Source organism: Nuphar pumila, chromosome 13 (genome assembly GCF_984573655.1).
Source record: "Nuphar pumila chromosome 13, dmNupPumi1.hap1.1, whole genome shotgun sequence".
In the NCBI taxonomy this organism is placed as follows: Eukaryota; Viridiplantae; Streptophyta; class Magnoliopsida; order Nymphaeales; family Nymphaeaceae; genus Nuphar; species Nuphar pumila.
In genome coordinates this window covers 71,784,771-71,805,630 of record NC_143261.1, presented here as the reverse complement: position 1 = coordinate 71,805,630, position 20,860 = coordinate 71,784,771, and the positions used below count along the sequence as shown (strand labels likewise).

Below are 20,860 nucleotides of genomic sequence, written 5' to 3'. Positions count from 1 at the left end.
TGTTCTTCACATTATTATAGTAAGTTTCCTTAACTGAACTTGTAGAAAGCATGTTTAGGTAATAATTGTGTAAGCATGATGTTGTTATGCTAAATACTTCACTGAATTTTAAATACAAGTTATGCGCACACACCACACGTAGCTGTGGATATTTAGGGGTGCGATGATTGCCTATATGTTTAACTGATTTGAATGCATGATATACTAAAAATGTGATACTTAGGCTAAGTATCAAATTAGCTATAATCCAATATGCATTGAAACCAATAAAATGCGAAATGCAAATCAGGTAAATGCCCGTGGTAAGTACGTGGTGTAAATGCATCACTCAATAAATTTACTTTTATTGTAGGTGCGATAAATGTTTAAGTTCAATAGTGAACTATGGTTCATGGAACTTTATTGGTTAAATGTGTAATTTTATGACTTAAGTATCATATGAAGTGATGCATATTAATTGTATACATGCTTGTTCCCATGTTGGTGGCCATCAACCCAGAGAGTGATCAATTGTATATGAAGTGAAGTGATGTGATGCATATTGATTATATATATGCATTTGCCCATGTTGGTGGCTATCGACCCTGAGAGTGGTCAATTATATTGATTCATATATAACAATAGTTTTAACAAAATTTGGTACTTATTGAGGAACTGTTCCCAAACGATTATCTATAAAAGTGTGCATGACCAGATGAGGTAATCCGGCTAGAGTGGTTAGTTTTTGTGAGGAAGTGCATTATCCAAGAGCGGGTAGCCCGCGAAGATGGTATGTTCCTATAAGAAAGTGTATTATCCAAGACCAGACAAACCATCCATCTAGGGCGGTAACTCCTTATGAGGTTGTACATTTTTCAGACCAGATGCTCCAGCGTGGATCTTGTGAATATTTATATGATTAAATAAAATGTTATGATGAATTGTAATGATCTTTTGAGTTGATTGAGATAGCCAGTTATGAATCTATAGATTTAACTTTTCTATTGTAGCATAATTATGTAATGAACTTAAATGTAAAAAATAGATCCTTATTGATTTTATATCTTGATATGAGGTTATGATTGTAATGATTATGTTAGCGTATAGGTGAATGACACATCACACCTACAAATGACTAGTTTTGACTTATTAGGTGAATGATACATCGCACCTACATAGTTTCATTATGAATGATTGCATTAACACTGTATGATTGAGTATATCACACTTATGTATCATGATTGATGTGTATAATAAATATCTAACTAAATTACTTAGAAGGTAGGTGCGTGTGTTTTACGCTAGAATGGTCAAATGTGATTTAACTTATTTTTTATAACAATTATGGATGCATATAATAATAATGCAATGATTTGAATATCTTAGTTGCATATATATATATTGTGTGTGTGTGTGCACATGCGAAGAATTGTATGACTTGAATGCATATAGATTATGCTTTATTATGTGAGTTAAAGTTGAATAGAATATTAAGTGATGAGATGCGTTTAAATGCTTTATGTTCGAATGCTTAAAATAAATAACTTATAGGATGTTGTTCATTTGTCTATCACTTGACGATTGATGAATAATATATTATGCTTTTACCTTTAAATGCTTTATATATTTTCTTTAAGTTTGAGTTTGAGTTGCTTTACCAGTCTTTAGCGAGTCTGACCTCGTTTTATGGGGGATAGGTAATACAGGTAAAGTATGATGAGTAGTTGAACCAAAGGACTGGTTGAGATGCATCCTTGATGGTCTATTCTTACTTTGTGATCTTGGTAGACATGATCTTTTCATTTTAAGTACTTGATCATGTAGAGACTGAACTATTATTTTTATACTCTGATTTGAAATGAAATTAAAACTCTTCATATTTCAGTCTTATATTTTACGTAGTTTAAAATGTGTATATCCCGTACATTTTGATTTGATTGTTATCTTTAGTATAACCCCGCTCAAAGTTTTAACCATTTTTTAAAATCGTTTTCGCATTATAATATTTGATTTACTTATAAAAAAAAGTGTCTCAAAATAATAATATTTGTATAATAATTAAGGTTAAAATTTTTGGGGCATTACAAGGAGAGTATGGCTCTCTCTCCCTCTCATTTCACCCTATTTCACTCTTCTCTCTCATCGAAACTCCCTCTCTCTCTTTTGCTCTCTTTGTGTTCGGGTGTGCCACCACCACCACCACTAAGTTGTGTGGGCCTCGTTGATGTCGGGCAGTATAACCTACCATTAGGCACTTTGCCCACGTCGTGCAACGCTGCTATTGTCGCATTGCACTGTTGTCTCATGACTCATATGTGCTGCCTCGTGATCCATATTGTAGTTGCCCTTGATGTTGTGCACCAACATTTAACATTTATTCAAGTAATAGTGGGTTTTAATTATGTGTTATGTGAGCATATGCAATCGAGGTATACACATGAATGTGTTTCATGCGTACGTATGTGATTACGATATAATATGAGAATTATATTTGTGTGTGTGTCCAGGGTGTATATATTCGTCACACTCATTTTTTAGAGTCAAGTTCTTGTTTATGACTTCTTTTCTTCTTGGTTTATGTCCTAGTGGGCTAACATATGCTTGCGCTTGTGCTAAGGTGGGTGCCCTAGCATTTAATTTAGTTGGAGTGTCGCTATTGATAATACCTCACATCATTGAAAAAAATTGAGTGAATAGTGATATTCATGAGGTACATGCAATTGGGGTGATTTAAAATATATGAATGTGTTGTGATATGCGCGTATGCAGTTGAGGCATATGTACAAATGCTTACATGATGTGATATGCATATGCAACCAACATGCGTTTAAATAATTATGATGTGTGTTTATGATTATATGCAACGTGTGAGATGATGCATGAAATGAGACAAAATGTATGGATTCATGCATTTGAAATTAACTGTATAGGGTAGATTGCACACAATAGAAGGTATTGATTAAGGCAAGTTGTATATAAATAGGTAGATGATATATTTATGATTGTTTTAGAATTTAAAGTAAGTAATGGGCATCAACCCCTTACGATGGTTTCAAATATGAAACTTTGTGAATTGTGATTGACATTTGTGAATATGGCAAATAGTAAGTGATAAATATGATGCATGTTTAAAAGACATAATTTGTATTGGGTATTAACCCAAATATTTGTTTTGTGTACTAAAACTATTAATTTATGCTTTAAATCTTGCAAGTATGACAAGTATGAATTATGCAGGAGATGCGTGATCAAATATCATGAATTTGATGAATATTGACCCAAGTGTTTGTATGTATGTTGAAATTTATGTCATTCAATTTTGAAATATGTATATATGTCAAATATGTTATGATACATGAAATGCACATATGAATGACATGGATTTATGGGTGTTGACCTAAGTTATTGCTTCTTGTGTTAAATTTTTTTTATTCATGATTTAATTTGTAATTTTGGCAAATATGATGCATGATATGAATGATTGAATTGCATGAAATTTATAGGTATTGACCCAAGTGCAGTTGTTGACGCGATATTGCCTAGCATGTATATTTATTTTGTAAAATGACATGTACAAAGAAAAGTCATCGAAAGAAAATAAAGGTTGCACTAATTTGTCACACTCTGAAAGATAGGGTGACATAGACTCGTTCTATGGAGGTCAAGTTAGTTGGTTAAATGTGAACCTGCGTTGCACTAACCATATAACATCCCTGATTTATAACTCAAATTTTAAAGTATTTTTTTTAATGCAAGACCTTATCAATGACATTGCTCCAACCAGACTAAGCATTAAGAGATTCGCCTAAGTACAAGCGTGAGCATATATTACCCCATTAAAACTAAGATAGAGAAAGAGACATCTAAAGATGAGAACCTTTTATCAAGAAAAAAAGAAAGAACACAAAAAATGTGAAATCAAGAATGCTACAAACATTATATCAAACCAATGGTTATTTCATAAAATTTCATAAATTTAAAAATCATCATTCAGACTAAAATAAATCAAAATATTTATAATAGGTCGAGTTTGAAATGAATAAGTCAATCTCATAGTCCAGTACCAAAACACCCATAGTATCCTAAAACAAAGTCCAACAACAATCAAGTTATCAAGTCCTAAAAAAACATCCAATCAAGGCTCCTCACCTAAAATGTTAAAATTATGAGAATGACATCCCGAAGTATGAAAAAATCACACAAACAATGCACAAATTAAGATATCATCAAATAATTTTAGTGATTTAACATCTTGAATACAACATACATTAATCATAGTTGAATACAATTATAACAATTAACACATGTACAATATAAAGAATATCATCCATATAACATTCAACAATTCATACATTTATGTCACCTTTTATGTATGAACACTTAATCAATGCATGAACTCATCAGAATAATTAAAACAATTCTTTTATTTATAAGTAGCTTATTATATTTTCTTACTTAGATGATTAATGCAATGCTCTAATTACATTCACAACACAAAATTGTTTCTCTATCACAATAACCTGTGGGTATTACATAGTCCTAATCGGAGAAGAATACAACAACCCAAGGTATATATTTAAACAATTCAGGTCCTCGGGTGGGGCGATCTAATGTCAAGAGAGACCCACATGCTCTAACCTAATATATATGAGTGTTCGTTCAACTCAAGTATTTATATAGCACATCGCAACTGCAGTGGTAGACTAGTCCCATCTCTTTGTGACTAGAACAAATAATCTTTTATGCTATAAACAAATCTCACAAAGCCAAAAATATCGCTTACACTCACCTTGTAAGCCTTAAGAGAAATTAATGCATATTTCATTTATATTTAGTTAAATTATCTTGCTATATATGTCTCATCATAATCAACCATGCAAGGATTAATAGCCACCAATTTGGGCACATGCATATCCATAGCCTAGGTTTAAGCATGCATAAGTTTAATTATATCTCATATAACAGTTAATTCAGTCCAACTAAATTCACATAAATGCAATCTACATATATCATATAGGTCACACATTAGTTTTTTACACATGTAATAAACATAACATCAACACGTAAGTCATACCGTATATACATTACAATATTCATTCAATAATGAATTCAATGCATATAAGTATATATCACTATACTTGACATATATCACGTCATGTTAAATGTAACCATATCATTATACTACATATTATAATATTATACAAGCATGTCATCAACCTCATGCAGTCTATTTTAGCATTGTAATTGAATTAACAACATAACAAATCAAAATATGCTCACAAGTGATGACACACTCACATAACCTTATTAGGCTCATATACAATAACTCATTAGGTCAGGTGTTCATTGCATTCACGTCTAGAAGAAAAATATGAGAGATAGAAAGAATAAGGGAAATAAGAAAAATATGGGAGAGAAGAAGAAACTCCAACAAGGGGGGCCATGTAAGGGGGTCTAGTTATAAGGCTTGTTGACCATTTACATTAAGTAAATAGGAATCCTTGAAGTTTCATATTTATAATGGTTAGCTAACTTGACAATTTTCTTCAAAACCTTGGTCTCTTCAAAAAACGTGTGAGAGGGAGAGAGTTTTCAATTTTCAACCTAATGACCTAATCTAAGTACGTGCCTTAACTAAATAAAAAGACTATATATATCATAGCTAATTAAGTTTTTTAATAAATTTAACTAATCAAGATCTCTTTTATTTTAATTAGGTTAAATAAGAAAGAAAGAAGGTGGGGCATCTCACCTTGGATTGGGTGTGGGTCCCACCTAAGGTGCATCCCACCCTATAGTCCAATTTACCTTAATTAAACTCAATTTAATTCCTAATTAAGTATTCAAATTAGGTTTAAATTAAATTTATTAATTAAATTCAAATTCAAATTTATTCTAAATTAAATTACAACTTAAATTCAAATTCACAATTAATCCAAATCCAAATCATATTTACCTTGTAATTCAAATTCAAATTCAGATTCAAATTAATGTGAAATTGAAGTTAACATTCTAATTCAACCTAAATTCATGACATAAAATTTATTTTTATTTATTTAATAATTACAAAAAACCCTAACTCTACCCAAATTTGTGACATAAAATCCAAATTAAGGGATTATATTTTCGTTGCCCAGCAGAACCCAAACTCGAACCTGGTTAATACTTATATGGGCGGGTCCGGTGAACCCTTACCCGACCCACCCTTTGTCTTACTTGATTAAAGTGGCATCTTAGTAATTAAGCAAGTTTCAGAGGCCTTTTTCTTATATGAAAGGAACAGAAGGCAGCAGACCCTTAATCCAATCCGTCAATCCTCTAAATTCAACAGCCATTATTCATCCGCACATAAAGCCATATGATCGCTCCCGCAACGAATAAAACCTTGTCTGTCGTTTTCCGCTTCAGTCCGGGAAAACATCAGACCGTTCATTACTATCAATCGTGCGACTCCATGTCAGCAATCCGTGTGCTTGGTTCTCATTCGCCAGATCGATAAAGTTTGGAACGCTGATGCTATAAAGACGGAAGACGCCTCTCCGAAATTTCAAATCCTTCGCGCCCTCTCTTTCGTTCAACGATCTCTCGCTGCTCTCTCAACGTTTTTGCACAAAGCACTCTCTTTCTTCTCGCAATAGCTGCCATCGATGGCGGGTAGAGGCAAGGCATCGGAGGGGAAGAAGGCGGTGTCTCGGAGCTCGAAGGCCGGGCTGCAATTCCCCGTCGGCCGAGTCGCTCGGTTTCTCAAGACGGGCAAGTATGCGGAGCGAGTCGGTGCGGGCGCCCCCGTCTACATTTCCGCCGTCCTCGAGTACCTCGCTGCTGAGGTATGTCCTACTTCTCCTCTTCCTTTTCCTCCTTTGTTCGTATCCTTCTATGCTTATGCAGAATTTTCAGGGTTTAGGCTTCCGTAGACAGATCGAAAGTTTCTTCCGTTCTACGATCGTGATTTGATCCGTTTTTCGTTTTCTTTCTGGTTTTTATGAAGAATTTGTGCTGGATTTCTTTAGCAAGTAGGATCCTGGTTCGAATTCTCCCTTAGATTTTTCATTTTTTCGTCAGCTTATTAATTATGCAAAATTTGGGTGTGGAAATTGCATTTCGGGTTTGGTTCAGATCTCTCTCTCTGATTTCTGGAAGAATCGTAAGTGATAAGGTTTAGTTCGGAACGGTGTTGTTGTGCTTTAACTGTGATATTCGTTTATTGTTCTTGAAATCTTGATATCCTGTGAGACCGTAATTTTTTTTTATTTTTTGTTGAAATTTTAGGTACTTGAGTTGGCGGGGAACGCTGCGAGGGACAACAAGAAGTCTCGGATCGTTCCGAGACACATCCAGCTGGCTGTTCGGAACGACGAGGAGCTGACTCGGCTCTTGGGCACCGTTACCATCGCCAGCGGTGGGGTCCTCCCCAACATCCACAACGTTCTCCTTCCCAAGAAGACCGCTACGGGAAAGACTCTTTCTGACGATTAATCAGTCTTGATTCTGCACGATCTTTTCTTGCTGCTACCGTTGAAAATTCTTCTTAATATTTGGTTGCGTTTTTGGTTTTTCCTGTTTGTTCTTGTGCCTGAGTTCTCGACATGGAGTTCTGAAAGGTTTATGGGCATTGTATAGTTCTTTCGCTAATGAATTCCAACGCTACGCTCTTAAAACTATGACCCACCCACATTTTTTCCTTCTTCTGTGTGTGCGCGAGGATCTTGATAGAAGATTTTTGGCGTAGAACCTTCTGGATAATGTTACAAGAACTATTGTATTTTAGAAAGCCTAAACGCATATTTACAAACCTGCAGTTAAAAATGGTACCTCATGAATTTTAACTATGAATTTGACTTTAGGTCTTTATTTTAGCAGTTTCATTTCAAAATATCTTTTTGCAAGATATACCACTACTTTTCATGATCAGGAAAACTGGGGTGTATAACTAAAAGTTGGATCTTAAATTCAAATTATGTATGTGAGCAATCAAAGGCCTCCTGATTGTGAGGCACTCGTGATAGTATCTACCATCTGTTCATTCATTCGAAGAAAAAAAGAAGGTTCAATTGAAAACTACATGAAAATGAGTATAAGGCGACACAAAATCAGCAACAAACATCTTTCGGAAATTATTGAAAGATTGCAAGGAGTGATGCGTTTGTATAGTAGAGAGTAGGTGCTTGAATATTAGGCCCTTGCGATAAGTGTTTGGATTTTTCAGTTTTTTTTTTGATTTTTTATCTATTTACTTGATTTTTTATAGATCAGTTCTTCAAGTGTTTGATTCTAATACATGAGTTTAAGGTTTGAAAAATCAACAGTTCAAAATCTTTGTAAAATTTTGAGGCTCTAAATACCATTTTTTCATTGAAAATATACGATCGAGGTGGATTTCTTGTAAATCGACCATGCCCAACACATTTATGGGGTCAGAATTGTAAAAAAGATAACAGAAAATCCGAAAAACCCATGAAGCACAAATACCTAATATTCAAGCACCTATGCTCTACTCTCTCTCTCTCTCTCCACACACACACACACACATTTAGAGAGAGAGAGAGAGAGAGAGAGAGAGAGAGAGAGAGAGAGAGAGAGAGTCTAGTGTGGATGTGCATATGGTATCAACGAGTGAAAACTCATAAGTGCAAGTTATTTTGACTCAATCTGACCTGCAGACAGGGGGAGAGTTAGGAGAAGTTTAGACCCTAAGCATATTTCATTGGAGGCCCATATTTTTCCATATACTTTGTTTTTAATGGAAGGCCCTCGTCATGGTTTTTTTCATAAAAGAATACATTTTAACCCATGAAAAATTAGTGCTTTTATAACCGTTTATGCTTGAATCACTAAAACAGCCTATATATGCATTGGATTATGTTGATTCAAAAGTTGATCCTTACTAAAGAGTCCATGTAAATCATATCTAAAAGGTTAGATTCACTTAAGAGCACGAGCAATAAGATCATTTCACCTCATTGATACCGTATGCACACAGAGTCACACACTCTGCGTGTGTGTGTGTGTGTGTGATGAAAACTTACAAAATAAAATTTGCAAAATGGTTTTTATTTTTCTTATAATTTCGGACCAAATTGATTTCTTGGATTATCTCTTGGATTGTTTAATTTTTACACAGGTAGGTTTTTATAGGGTTTGAAACATCAATGGTTGAAAATCTTCAAAATTTTGTGAGGTTCAAAAAATAGTTTCGTTTGATTAATAAACCTGATGTAAGATTCGATCCCTAGAAAATCGACCATGTCAAACACGTCTATAAGGTTAGAATTGTGAAAAAACAAAGTGTTAGCAAAACCAATTTCGCTTGTTCCTCCCTCTCACGATGTTACTTCGGACCAGCGTGCACTGCTGATCATAAATGCGATCAGTGGCACAGGCTAATTTTGAGTTATTACAGCATTTAAGAACGGTCGCAGACTGTCACTAATGACATTTTTTTGTTGTTGGAACCTTTAGGGATGTTTTCATAGAGCCACTAATTTTTGTGGAGGCAAACTACAAACTGCAGAAAGATCCAAAAATTAAACGTTGCCCCGATTGAAGCCATTTCGTCGACTTGTCATTGTTGCGACTCACAACGCAATCTTGTAATGCAGGAGAGGCGATGACCAAAGCTAAGCTAGAAACAAAGCCAATATAATCTCGATTGTTTGTGAAAATGTGTGCACTTTTAAGATATATTTCCCAAAATCTCACATACGGTTGCTTATGCTTTTTAAAGTAATATATTATATATCAGCAAACTATTATTGGAGTACATGCTTCGTCTGCAGTATGTGGTGAATGTAGAGATTTTCAAAAATCAGATTGGAGAGGACCCTCAATGTAACGACCTTACCCAAAAATTGAGGGGGATTTTTTTTTAATTCCTTATTCTAATTCCTTTCAAACACAACATAAGTCTTTTCAAATTTTTTCAAAGCTACCCCAATCTCAGACACATCACAAATTTCAAGTCAAACCATTCACAGTTCAAATTTATTAAACAATTTCATTCATTTTATTAAATGAAATTATAGGAGTTTACAACCCAAAATTTATAACAACTCAGAAGCAATCAATTTCAAAAATACCCCTAAGTCCCCCCATGTACAACGCCTTCTCCCTGCCTACTCATGTGGGTCAGGAGTGCATAAAGTAAAGAAGCTTGAGACACATAATGTCTTAGTATAATTCTGCAAACCATTATTAGGTTTCAAGTAACAAAACATGAAATACAAACCAATGGATCACAAATTTTTATATGTAATACTACATCATCATATGCAATTTAAGCATAGAATTATGCATATCCTATTATGTAATGAGTTAAGGTCTTGTTTTTTAGGGTGTGTATTTAACATGTTTAAGAGCCTCCCGAGATCTTAAACCGTTCTCTATAATTTATGATAGGATTTCTAATGACAAATAAATTTTTGTGTTATCAGTTTTGAGTTAGTGAATTATTTTGTTGAATTCATGAGATGATTCCAAAAGTGAACCAGATGGATATGTGATGGTAAGTGAACCTGATGAATGTGATATACCCATAAATAATATGTGACCTTATTGAGGCAGTGTGCTTGTGCAATATTTTTTGAAAAATCTTTTTAAATATAGATTTAAATTATGTCATAGTGTTATAATGTGTGCAACATGATGTTATGATATATGACATATGCTGATAATGTACAAGGTATGCCAAAAAAAACATGACATGTGGTGTCATAGTAAAAAAAATTATGAAAACATGCATGCATATATGAGTGCTCAAAAAAACATGCATGCATATATGAGTGCTCAAAAAAACATGAATGATCAAATGGTTAAAAAGAACTGCTGTGATGTTACAAGTACATGAAGTTATAAAAAATATACATGCACACATAAATGCTCAATTGATTTAAGGGTACCATTAATCAACATGAATGTGTTAATAAACTGTATAATTGTCATGAGTGAGCAGTATAATGCTCTTGCTATGAAAGACAATATAAAAAGTTACCCTAGAGCAGAGGTGGAGGTATTTATGCAAATTGGCCATGAATGACAGAATGGTAAATGGCACATGTATAAAAATGCATATAATCCTTACTCTTAATAAAAAGAACATAATAACCCATTTAATTCGGGCTTACCATAGAGAGGGTAGGTGGCACACAATCCGATAGACCATTATAAATTTTTTCGAGGAAAAAAACTTATTTGATCTCTAGTCTTCGAAGTTAGGAGGCCAAAATACCAATATTGTCTTACATGGTATGTCCATGTCTTTTGCAGAAGTAGTTAGGATATTCTATGTGTGCTGCCACTGATGAGATTTCTCTCGATCGTGAACCACCCACAATGAATTTGTTTCATTAAGTCAATCGTGTCATTAATATACATGACATAATAAACCCTGAATAGTTTTCTTTTATTTGAGACTTGTCTTGTGAGTACTCGCAGGCAAGGTTGTTAAATGCGATGAGGCGAAGCGAGGCGTTGAGCCTGCGCTTCGCCTCTGAGGCGTACGCCTCAGGTAGTGAGGCGTACGCCTCAGGTAGTGAGGCGTACGCCTCTCACAACTGGAATGGAAGTGAAGCGGTGGGAGGGGAGGCAGTAAGAGAAGGACCACGCGCCCAGCTGGTACGGAAGCGAGGGATATGTCGGTCGTCCGGTGGTCGGAGAAGACTGAGCAGCAGCTGCAGCACAGCAACTCCGGTGGTCGGTGGTCACAACTGGTCGGAGGTTGATGAGGGGCGCATCACAGCAACGCCTCAGTACCTTGAGCGTGCGTCTCGCCTCTGAGGCGTACGCTTCAGGTACTGAGGCGTACGCCTCTCACAACACTGCTCGCAAGTAGGGGTGACAATTGGGTCGGGTTAGCGGGTCAACATACCTCAACCCGAACCCAACCCGTTTATTAAACGGGTCGACTGTGGCAAACACGAACCTGGCCCGTTTATTAAACAGGTAACTCGACACGACCCGCCAACCCGCTTAATAAATGGGTTGGGTCGGGTAAATGGGTTAGCGGGTCAAGTTGGTGGGTTGACCCACTCGCCTAACCCGTTTATTAAACGGGTCAGCCGGGTTGGCGGGTTGGCATACCTCTAACATGAACCCGACCCATTTAATAAACAGGTTAGGCGGGTCGACCCGTTTATTAAACGGGTTGGTTTTTGCCAAACCCGAACCCGCCTAAGAGGCGGGTTGGCGGGTCATGTTAGGTTTTGCCACCCCTACCCGCAGGAATGGTAACATGAATTTAATTGCTATAATTGTCCATGCATTGTATATATTCTGAAATGATGTATGATTATTTGTATACTTTGTTATGTATATACATACAATATTATTTTGTTCCCACTAAGACTCGATGAGTCTGACCCCTATATCATAACATTCAGATAATGAGTAAATGAACTGAATCGACGGTGTGATGTTACATGCAGTGCCAAGAACCAACTATTTTATTCTTGAAATTTATTTTGAAAAAACAGTCAATGATTATTAAGGCTTGTTATTTTTATTAATAATAATGCGGGCCTTAATTAAACTCCAATGTTTATAAACAATTCATTCGTTTAATGAATGATTTAGTTTGGTTCATGAATTGAATTATCTCATTTCTATCTTAGATTTCAGTTTCTTGATTGAGCCTGAACTAGGGTTTGGACCTAGACTCAAATTTATTATAGTAAATGAATCCAGTCCTATGTTGAGTTAGCTAAAGGGTTTAAATAAAATATTTATGAGATATTTTAAGCATATTTACAGGTTAAAATTTTAAGGCGTTACATTATCACTAAAACAAACCGGATCCAGTTTAAAACAGTCTTCAAAATACATTTCAAATTTATTTAAAAAAAATACAGATCCACCAAGTGCTAATACATTAATAGGGGTTTGCCTAACCCGAGTTTGCTTTCAAGGGAGAGAAAAATCAACAAGTTGGGTTCTGGTACTTGACCCGAATTATGCCAGGTCAGAAAAAATGAACCCAAACCAACCTCCCATAATTTAAATGTCATTTAAAAATTATAATACAATAAAAGTACATACAAATTGATCAGATTTCCATACAAAATTATATCCTAAACTTAACCCACATTTATTCAGGTCGAGACATAAATTTTTGGTCAAATTTTTTTTGGTCGAGACATAATGTTCAAAGCTGTTGCAAATGTCTGAATTTTGAACTAAAGTCATATGATATTCTATTCACTTGACTATGTTGCATATATAGAAGCAATTGTGGGGTTCAAAATAAATTTATTGTGTTGAAATAAATCAAAATTATCATATTGTTAACCCCTATTGTTTGGCTCGAATTCTTGAGATCGTGGTGAAAATCTAACAAACTAGGAATTAGCTGAAAAAGAAAATTAAAGTAAATTATAGGAAATAATTAAATTTTTTTACATTAAAAAACCATACCGAGGACCTATAAGGATTACATGAACCAAACCCGATCTATACTCGGTAAAATAATAAAATTTATTTATTTTTATCATTTTTACATTAAAAAATCAAGGGTCTTAATTGAAACTTAGGTCGGACCTGGGTTTGGGTTTGGTATGAAATTTCACAAACCATACCTGGCTCCATATACTAATTGGATCATTTATATATGACCCAATTTTATTCAGACCTTCTTTATCACCAAACCATGACCCTCTAGGGTTTGGTACGGGTCGGGTCCGTATTAAACCTGACCCGTTGACATCCTTAAAACCGGCTCTCTATCAATGAGACGGTTTGTCTCTAACCAAGACCCGATCCAAATAGAACTCAGTTTTTGTAACCCTAAAAACCTCCAGTAGCGTGCAGAGTGCAGAGAGTGCAGCAGCAGATAAGCAAAGCGCTAAGCCTCCTCTAAGGTGGTCATCCTCGGAGATATGGTGAAATTCAGGGTTAGGGTTTCTTGCCTCCTCTCTCTCTTGTTTTTTTACTCCATTCTTAGAGAAGGGAGGAAAAACTAGAGGAATTGATTCCTGTTTGATTGGTGTGGCTGTTTCAGTTCCATCAGTACCAGGTTGTTGGGCGTGGACTTCCCACTCCGACGGATGAGCACCCCAAGATCTATAGGATGAAACTATGGGCCACCAACGAGGTCCGGGCCAAATCCAAGTTTTGGTACAGAGACCCCTTAACACCTTGATCTCTTTTTCTTCTTCCTTTTCTTTCTAGTGGGTGTTCTTTCTCTGAAAAGCTTGAAGTATGTTAGCTTTCATCCCTTCGCGTCCTGGTTCCAATGTGGGTGTGTCTGGATAAGTGGTGTTGACAAGTCTGGTTTGTTTCCCCTTGATTTACGCTTGCGAAAAATCGCTCGGACTTGTCGAAAGCATCTACTCAATTGCGAAAAATATGAGTTGCAGCTTCTTGCATTCAGTTGAACCCTTTCTTCGTCTGTCCACAATATGGCGATGTTTCATTTCATCGGATTTCGGATTCGATGGTTGGTTTAATCGGGCTTACTAAAAGAGCAGTTTGGATCAGCTCAATTGTGAATTCCATCGTTTAAATCCTTACCGAGATTGCATTTCCTGTTTTTGAGTTGTTTTAAAACATGGAATTTGCTTTCCAGCAAAATTTGTTAATGAAATTCCCAAATTCTCGATTTTATACTCTGACCCAAATAGGTGGGAGTGGGAGTAATTTTTTTTAAAGAGCTTTAACACATCTAACAAGATTTCGTAAGTTCAGTCATTTGATTGCCAGGGGAATTCAACTCAATGAAAATTTAAGTCGAAGTATCAAAACCCACCTGATTCATCCTTTATTTGTGAAAGAATATTCTTACCCATTTCAAGTGTAGCTGTTTCTTTCCCTCCTTAATTGGTTGATAATGGTTTTTATTTTTTCCAAGGAAGCTGTAAAAAGTTACAATGAATTTTCCCTTGTTTTTTTGGTCTCATTAATAATCATTTTTTATTTTCCTCTTTAATTGGTTTAAAGATAATGAATTTTGGTTTAGGTACTTCTTGAGGAAGCTGAAGAAAGTTAAGAAGAGCAATGGACAAATACTTTCAATTAATGAGGTATGCCTTCTTTTGTGGTTGTCGCTTGTCAGAGTTTTGTTTTGTCATAGCAAAGTGCATTGTTCTGCACTTGGATGAAGTTCATCTATCAAGTAAGAGATAGCTCCATCTAACTAGTGAGAGTGGGTTCTTTCGCCTTTTAATACAGTAAGAAATCAATTCAATTAAGCTAATTAATTATAGACAAGCGATCAACTAGTCAGCTTCTCATTTATGCAGTTGGAATGAATTTGTTTTGCATTGGTGCTTTGGGTTTCCTAACCTATTTGACCAATCGTTTCTGTTTTTAGCTGGTACAAGATTAAACTATTACTGTTGTGAGAAGTGATATGTTCTACATATTCAATTTGAGTTTTTCTTCATATTTTCATGGATATGAATTGTTTAGTGCAAAAATTCTGACAAATATTATGAATAATGCGAGTGGTCGAGGTATTTATTTTCTTTTACTTTGATTAAACTATGAAAGAGAATTTATGTATCATTCTTTATCAAGTGCAAATTTAATGAGAATTCTAGTAAGGGAAACGTCATAATCAATATCCAAAACCATGCAATACAACAATGCTTGCATTTCAGTTTTTAAGGTTGATAGAGTAGGTCTAGGAAATATCATATTACTAGTAGAATTCATGCTGGTTGGATGAAGCGGCAACAAGCTGGTAATATATGTTTTGTGATAAGCCTGAACACATCACTAATGCCATTAATCAGTTGTTTTATAATCTGTTGTAAGACTAACGTTCTTATTTGGTGCCGACTGTTGGCCAATTAAGAATCAATAAGGAGAGAGTGTATGTTAGATAGATGCACATTTTAAGATGGACATATGTTGAGATGCACAGAGTAACACAAAAATGGTAAGATTAAAAAGAATATTTGAGGACATTTGAGGTGCATGTTGGTAAAAGATAAAATTAAGAATGTGAGTCAGATGGTTTGGGCATGTTGGATGTCGATCTATATAGCACCGATGGAAAAGGTTGATGGTACAAATAGAAGGAATTAGTTGAATAATAAGACCAAGGAAGACTTGGGAGGAGGTTTAATTAGAGATATAACGTTGTAGTTTTCTAAAGCTATTACTATGGATAAGAAGGAAGAGGCCACCATGTAATTTTGATAAGGCATGATGATGATGATTTATTTATTTTTGCCGTTATGAAGGCTATGGTTTGATACATATCATATTGATCCAGACCCAAGGATCCAATTATTTGGGCAGCTGGCTTGTGGGTCCCACACATTGGGACCCACCTGGGGGGGGGTCTTTACCTATTTTTGGATTTGATAGAAGGACATGCTGGCTGGGTTAATAAGGCCCTAGGGATGGAAGAAAGAAGATAGACAAGTCAAAGAGGGCTTATCTAGATTTAGTCTAGGTTCATGAATGTTTAACTAGATTTAGTAGAGCATTTGAATTATTTTGGTAAATTGTGTAAAGGGTTTATGAGGCCCTCTAGGCCTATATGTAGGCCTTGTTTTTAGCTTTGAAGTAGGTTGAATGAAATTCTGAAATTCTTTCTCAATCTCTCTCTCTCTCTCTCTAAGTGGCGTCTCCCTCTCTATCTCTAAATCTCACCCCCTCTCTTCTCTCTCTCTCTCTCTCCAGGGCTCATCCCTTTGACTTCTTCTCTTTGGTGAACAAACCTCTAGTAGGTTGTGTGCACTCACATTGGACTTAGGCTGCAGCCCAAGGTTCGATCAACTGAACGTGTGACCAATCTGAATTTTGGGAGTCCTTACCTTCCTAAACCAATGCCTGGTGGAACGGACCTCAATAAGCTAAACCAACCTCCTGTAGAAGCCCTCCATTGAGTTACCGAGGTTTGAGTAAGTCAGCTAAGCCTGCTTCCATAACCCAAGTAAGTGTGAACCCACCCGATCTCCAGTCTCCAGTAAGCCCACCTAATTTTTGTAGAACCCAAAAAACCCATCAGGCTTCAAAAAATCTCCCAGCACAAACCGTGATGAATCTGGATCTGATTTTTGGACCCAGTGTTCCTCAGTGTGTCCTTAACCAACCCTCTTAATTGCACGATTTATTGAGTTCACAGTACATAGAATTCAATTTTATAAGTAAGTCTGTCTGTACCAAACCCAATCTGTCCTTGTCCAATCCTGAATTTTTCTGCAACTTAAAAAATCTGCATCTCCTTGTTCCTGTGTCCTCTAGCCCTCGAATTTGGTCCGAACCTTCCTTAGGATGTTTGGAAGCATCCCACAAAATTTGGGATTTTTTTGCTGCACCGTTGGGGAGAACTGAATTTTTTCCCAAACCTGTCAGAACCTAACTGATCTGTCTACTCGAGTTAGCCCATTTAGACCTTGACCTAAACCGTGTCCAAACCCTTGAAACCCCTAGGACCAAACCCACATCATGGTTTAACCTCCTGTTGATTGTTCTTATGAAATGAATTGATTTTCAATAGTGGGGAGAGAAAATGATGTAATATCATTATGCATCAGTGTTTGACTGGGTATTATCTTCTATGTGCATGCATTTGTGAGTCTTAGAATATTTGGAGGGGTTGGTGTAGCTCAATGGCGATGTTGTAATTTAGATTCCCAGTTGCAAAAAGCTGTAGAATAGTAGTTTTAGAAATCATGTGGTTTGGAGCAAAGTTGTAAGTAGCGTATTGTTACCTGTATCGGTCGGGCCCAAAGCTTGATACATATCGTAGCGCATTATAAAAAATCATAATTTTTTAATAAATTTTTTTCCAAAATTTTTTAAAAACAAGAAAAATCAGAAAAATAACAAAAATTGTAAAAAAATCATGACACATGAAACAATGATGAATTGCACAAAATACAACTATAAAATCACATATGAATCATTTATATCTCTATGAGCTGCATAAAACATCTTCAAACATCAACTAATATAGATAATATTGCATGCATATCTCACAAGAACAATGAAAAATATTAAATATCTTGCAAGTAAGAACATGCCACAAAATCCCTCTCTCTTGGCATGAATTGGCCCCCAAATTGTTCTCACGCCTCTTCGGGTGAGTGAGTTCGCCTCTAAAAGCCTTTACACAAATGAGAGTGTCGGCCCTAGGGAGGTCTTTAAAACTCAAAATTTAAAAAAGTTGAGTTTCGCCCCTTTTAATGTGCGTCACACACGTATTGTACAATACACCCTGTATCATATGATACGGTACGATATAGGATTGTATTGGACGATACAGCCGATATAGATACGATATACTCATATCACGATACGAGTGTGTATCGTATCACGTTAGACCATAGTTACGATATGTATCGTACCGTATCATATGATAGTTACAACATTGGTTTGGAGTATGACATGTGCCTGCAGCTTGCTCTAAAATGCGTTTCATTTGTCTATTGATTATTTGTGTTGTGGGACATGGGACATTTGTTCCGAGCATAACCAAAATGAATCTTCTATTGGTCAGTGGTGAGATGCACATTGTGACAATTCTTGGAAGAATGTCTCTATATTTTGTTAAATGAAAAGGGGTGGAATATTACTCAATGGCTAATCAATAGAGAGCGCACACTTTCTAAAACGATACAGGTGTTTAGTGGTTCCAATATGTACAATTGAAATTACAACCAGCCCCAAGCCAGACCTAGCAGGGAACTAAAAAGAATATATTACACTTATTTATATGCTAAAAAAATGTTATTATTTTAAGCTTTTTAGAATGTTTATTTTGAAGTGCTGCATTTGTTGGGTTTCTAGGCCATGTTTTGTGAGAAGCCTATGTGCTGCTTTATTGACTACATATGTCCCGGCGCTGATCCTTTTCATAGTGTGGAGCATCCATTTACACACACATTTGAATAAGGATTACCATTTGAGAAATACACATCACAAGATAATGCATCCTAGTTGTACCATTTCCAATATTGACATAAATGTCTTGTTTATGCTTGCATAATCAACAAAAAGTATGTTTCTGTAGCATTTATGTCATAGTGTACATGTTTTTTATTAAATAGAAAGTTTCTACCGATAATATGGTAATTCTAAATATCTTTTGAAGTGATGTTGCCTCAATATAATCATTAAAATAGTGTTATCTGCTTCAGTCATCTTGGAGTTGTCTCTATGCATCACTTGCTTCTGATCGCTTATCGTACTTAGGCCATCATCTTCGTATCCTTTTCTTCTACCCTGTGCCATGTTGCATGCATAAAATCTCTGTGTACCTTCTCACTTCTGCCAATTTCTTCTTTGGAGCATTCTAACAAAAATGTCCTGAAGCTATAAGTCATGGAAGAGGCATGCAACTGGGTCCCTCATCAGTGACATCTGTTGGGAAAACCAAAGTCTCCATTTTTTAATGGTGTGGATGCATGTATGTTTATTTTCTATAATTATGTAATCTAGTTCAATTTCAATGAAACTATGTATGTAAATCATCCAAGGTGGATCTTGAGAATTTGTCTATAGATAGCTGCATCTTAGTTGATAAATTTGCATTAAAAGCCCGAGAACTGCAAAATTACACTTTATCCTTTATGGCATCAAAGCCGGCCAGACCTGGTTAGATATGTCTGTAAAAATATAATTGTCAGAACTAGGATTGTGTAAAAGAAACTAGCTAGATCTGGCCGACTTGTGAAAATATTCAAGCTACATTTGTATTGAGGCAGTATCTGATCAGATGTCTACTTAATCTCACCACCATTGGCTGGATTGAACCAGAAGAAATGAGTTTCAACGAGTGGAAAACATAATTTCTGGAAAAACCATTTTCTAAAGACAATGGGTAACAATTTTGGAAGTAGAAATGGTATACATGGGTCTTTTGGAGATCTATAAATGACAGCTGCAATCACTAAGGTTGGTGGGGTTGATTAAGGAATGACAGGATAAGGTGGTTTGTGTGTGTTGACAGCACCTTGATGGTGGAGCTTGGTTCCAAGACTTATTCTTTTTTCTCTCTTTCTCGCGTGTTTATAACTTTGCTTTACACTGGATCTGACAGTCTCCAAAGCTTCATGGCAGAGCTTCATTTCAAAGTTTATTCTTTTTTTTTCCAGTTGCTATTTTGCAATATGGTGGATCATGTTTCTGTTTTTCTGTATGTAAGTATTTCTTTTGGTCTATCCATTTTTATATTGTTTGGATTCCGGTATGAACAATCTTTCTTGGACTGCAGATCTTTGAGAAAAGGCCCACCAAGATTAAGAACTACGGCATTTGGCTTCGGTACCAGAGCAGGACCGGGTATCATAACATGTACAAGGAATACCGAGATACCACTCTCAATGGTGCTGTTGAGCAAATGTATGATGAGATGGCTTCTCGACACCGAGTAAGGTTTCCATGCATTCAAATAATCAAAACTGCTACTGTACCTGCTAAGCTTTGCAAGAGGGAGGGCACCAAGCAGTTTCACGATTCCAAGATCAAGTTTCCTTTGGTCTATAAGAAGGTTAGACCCCCTACTAGGAAGCTGAAAACCACTTTCAAGGCCTCAAGGCCTAACTTGTTCATGTAGTTCTCATTGATGAGGGGTTCTAGTATGTTTTTTTTATTAATTGGATTGAACAGTGGGAGATGCTTAGAAAAGACGGTCTGACATCTTTTAGCAAAGTGAGCCTCTACTTTTTCTTTATGTGAGCATTTAAATCCTGGATTTTGGCTGTGAAAGTTTTTGTTTCTTATTATTGTTATTATGTTTGACATAAATTATATAGTAATTGGGAAAGCCTGTTAATTTTATCTCAAGAACATAGCTGGATTGTTTTGGTTTCAGTAACATTCACCAAAGATATCACTTGGTGATGCGTTGACACCACTACACTTCCCACCAAAGATATCACTTTGAAAGTAGTTCTATATGGTTTGGCTGTCTTTATCTCTGGAATTATAGTTATCC

At 35.8% G+C, this 20,860-nt stretch overlaps 2 protein-coding genes across 2 annotated transcripts; both read left to right on the top strand.

The window, feature by feature from the left end:
• The first annotated feature begins 6,528 nt into the window (after window positions 1-6,528).
• On the top strand, window positions 6,529-7,637 carry LOC149818675 (protein H2A.7-like). Its single transcript, XM_089985053.1, has 2 exons — window positions 6,529-6,806; window positions 7,249-7,637. The coding sequence occupies exons 1-2, from the start codon at window positions 6,627-6,629 to the stop codon at window positions 7,453-7,455; spliced, it is 387 nt and encodes a 128-aa protein (XP_089841179.1). The 5' UTR covers window positions 6,529-6,626; the 3' UTR covers window positions 7,456-7,637.
• A 6,127-nt stretch (window positions 7,638-13,764) lies between these two features.
• On the top strand, window positions 13,765-20,596 carry LOC149818674 (large ribosomal subunit protein eL20-like). The gene is made up of 4 exons (XM_089985088.1): window positions 13,765-13,859; window positions 13,967-14,082; window positions 14,924-14,987; window positions 20,138-20,596. The coding sequence occupies exons 1-4, from the start codon at window positions 13,845-13,847 to the stop codon at window positions 20,477-20,479; spliced, it is 537 nt and encodes a 178-aa protein (XP_089841214.1). The 5' UTR covers window positions 13,765-13,844; the 3' UTR covers window positions 20,480-20,596.
• The last annotated feature ends 264 nt before the right edge of the window (window positions 20,597-20,860 follow it).